The 3,668-nt window shown below is 31.3% G+C and overlaps 1 protein-coding gene across 1 annotated transcript; it reads right to left on the reverse strand.

Annotated features, from left to right (window-relative positions):
- Nucleotides 1-1,401: 1,401 nt before the first annotated feature.
- LOC112515107 (probable feruloyl esterase A) lies at nucleotides 1,402-2,707 on the reverse strand. Its single transcript, XM_025121767.1, has 4 exons — nucleotides 2,642-2,707; nucleotides 2,512-2,545; nucleotides 1,775-2,385; nucleotides 1,402-1,644 (listed from the first exon to the last, which is right to left on the reverse strand). The coding sequence occupies exons 1-4, from the start codon at nucleotides 2,705-2,707 to the stop codon at nucleotides 1,402-1,404; spliced, it is 954 nt and encodes a 317-aa protein (XP_024977535.1).
- Between the last annotated feature and the right edge of the window lie 961 nt (nucleotides 2,708-3,668).

Below are 3,668 nucleotides of genomic sequence, written 5' to 3' on the forward strand. Positions count from 1 at the left end.
TTAGGTTTCATGTATACTAAATAAACATTGGATACTAAAACGGGCAAATTTGCAAACTATATACTTTATGTGGCTTTCCGAACATGGTTTCTCAAAAGAGAAACCGAACCAATATATATTCTATTTCAACGTATTTTGCGCCATAATTGATCAAATTCCAAAAAAAGTATGACATCTACCGGTAATACCAGTGGAATGTTCTTCAAATACATCATAACTTAAATTCTTTTGATTGTAATTGGCATCAACTTTAATATATATATACTAGAAGAGTACTCGTGCAATCTATTGAGACATATCTCGATTTCAATGTTTTGTTTTGTTTTTTTTTATGTCGATATAATATGGTTTTATGTGGTTTTGATAACGCGATAATGTTTTATTTTTGAATAAAATATAAATTTGAAAATATCATAAAATTTTGAAAAAAAAATTGGTGTGATTTTCTTAATTCAAATTTTTTTTATTATAATTTAATTTAGGTTTAGTAATGAAGTAATTTAATTTAGATTTAATTAATTATTTTTTTATAAATATAAAAACTAAGTATTTTGTTATAATTCAATAATTATCCTAATTATATTTTAGATTTTTTATATTTAAAATGAGATTTTTATCCAGTATTTGATTATGTTTATCTGCAGTTAGTTACACAAATTCAATATGGAGCTTTAATAAATTGTATTTATGCATAATTTACTTGTAATTTTAAATTTTAAGTAATATGCATCAATAAAGAGTACTTCATGCTTAAAAATGGTTTTAAGAGTTGTTGTCAAATATTTTATAATATAGTATATATAAGGTTCTTCTTAAAATTTTATTATATAGATCCTGTCTATGTGTTTGTCCATCGATTATATCTTATTTAAGAACAAATATATACGCTCTTCCATTCTTTATATATCATGTGCAATGGATTTTTTCAATATTTTGACCAGATCTATTGAACACCAAAATAAAAATAAAAATAATGAAACAACTTTAGAACTACAATGGATATAATATGTAATTAATTTTATAATTAAGAAATTTTATTACTTGATTTTTAAAATATATTTATTTAAGAAAGTATTCTTAAAATTAAAATGACTATTTTTACAACAAATGTTTAACAATAATCTCAAAATAAAATCAAGATTTAAGATAATTACCATGAAATACGATAATTATGACTTACAATTTTATTAAAATAGAAAAGCACATACAACATCTTAAAGAGAAGTCGTTACACTTATTTCGACATAAAAACTACATAAAATACTTATTTAATCAAATTGTTTAATTCTTAACACAAACATTCAATTGCAAGATGCATAATAATTGCGAGATTAATTGTGATCACCATCGAGTTCACTTATTTGACCAAACGTTGTTGAGTGATCATCTGTGGATGAAAGCTCAAAACAGTTCCGCAGGACCCAATCTAGTGAGATTAACGTAGTCCTGTGGACCATGAGCGGATAATCCCGCAATCACCAACCCGATCAACCTCCATCCTCGACAAGGAACCGTTTCATAGTACTCTGGTCCACTTTGATACGGGATAATGAAGCTCCTAAGCAACTCCCAGACCGCATTTATAAACATCGGTATCACAGCAAATATCGAGAAGTAGTTCTTGTTTGGTTCTTCAGTGAGTACCTGTATGAGTGAAGCAATTAGTTCACACAACATCTTTGATAAAAAAAAACCAAACTTAGTAAGTCCTACTCGAAAGTAAAATTTAAGAGGTGAAATGTATATACATTTGACCAAGAGATCGATTGATTACCTGTCCATTGTAGAAGCTGTTGTAATAATAGCATTCACCAAAGTGTTTGAAATAGACATCAGAGCTATCAAAGGGGACTCTGGGCACCAAATCATTGCAATAAACAAACCTATGGTACCTCAATCCATGAGTTACCAACACATCTTTCATGTATTCACCAAATTTGTGATCTCCAACCCTAGGTTGTCCAAATGTATAAACCCCTTCTAGTTTCTCTAGCAAATCAGTCTCCTCATGGTGTGCCAAAATGGCTGGAAACACGATCGCTAATGCGGCTCCCAAACTGTGTCCTGCTACGATGAACTTTGCCTTAGGGTTTTCCTCAAGCCGTTCTTTAAGGATTTGTCTGATAACATAGTAAGCATAGGGTTTATCGACATTTGACTGGATATCTTTTGGCCAACCTTCGCTCTTTTGTAACCCTAGGGATTTTAAAAAACCAGCATGGACCTTGCCGATACCAGGGAGGTGGTACCATGAAAGATCAACGTCTGTAGACCAGTCTTTAGAGTTGAAAGGCGACGTGCCTCTGAACGAAACACCAATGACCTCAGTATCCCCAGTCTTGTCGCTCCACATGAACGCTTGTGTGGTGTAATCCTCCTCATAATCTACAATTAACATGTTTAATTAGCTAGTTAAGGTTACTTAATTAATTCGACCAAAGTAAAAGATATCCTCACCCAAAATAGTTCGTTTTTAATAACAAAAATAAACGTTGTTTCATGAGTAATTACCGTTCCAAAAATCAAAGAATCCCAAGAACTCCATCTATAGAAATCAAATTACCGGTAATTAGGAGAGTTTAACTTAATAATAACAAACAATAATGACGATGTCGATCGATAAAAGGGCTAGTTGATATACCCTCCAATGGTTCTCGACGGTGTCCCTGATGTAGGCTTCGTTTTCGTATGCAACTTTAGCAGCCATAACAGAAAGTGCGCTATTGTATCTAGGGTCTTGAGGCTTGATTCTAGCGTCCAAGTCCTTTCGGATGTCCAATAACCCAATCACAGACGAAAATTGCGCCGATTCTCTATCAGGTAACACGAGTTTGTCTGCACCACATTCGTCGAACAAAATACACTTGTAAATACATTTGCTAGAATCATCTTTATATGTGATAGATTTATAAGCAATTAATATTGCTACAATTACATCAACAATTTGTTATGGATTCACAAAATACGTTCTCTCTTATACCACAATAAAATCATATTTATAGTATGTGAAATTAATATGTTAAAATCGACTTAAGTTTATAGAGTCAAATTTTTGTGTATCATATTAGTATTTTTTATATCACATTATGTGAAAAAATGTCTTATAAAAACATGCTTCTAAAACATTTCTAAAAACTGTCATATAAAAAAACTATCTGAAAACTGTAAGACTTTTGGGATGCCCCAAACCAGTAACTTATTGTAACACTTTTATGTAAGATATATAATTGTTTGGTCTTATAAACATATATAATTAAAGAAGTCTTTTAGAACATTTAAACATAATTTTTTTTTATTAACTTTGATATCCAATTCGTTATGCGAGCGGACTAATCCGAGAGCGACCACCTACTTTGCAGATAGCCCGAACATTTAAACATACTTGACGTCCAGTAAAACACATTTTGTTCTAGCTTATGTTGTCTTTTATCAACAAGAATCATATGATCTAATTAAAGAAACGAAGAATGTATGGAGCCTGAACATATATATCTATATATATACCTCGAAAGATATTCCAAACCACCATGCGGAAGCCACCATTGTCATTCAAAAAGTTGGCCAGAAACTCGATAAGTGAGCCAAGCCAAGCCAATGGCTTATAAATTAAATGGCAGAGCTTTTGGACGACGATGGATATGAAGATTACAAATCTTTGTGCGAAGCTT

This window comes from Cynara cardunculus (assembly GCF_001531365.2).
Source record: "Cynara cardunculus var. scolymus isolate 2C chromosome LG 7, CcrdV1, whole genome shotgun sequence".
NCBI lineage: Eukaryota > Viridiplantae > Streptophyta > Magnoliopsida > Asterales > Asteraceae > Cynara > Cynara cardunculus.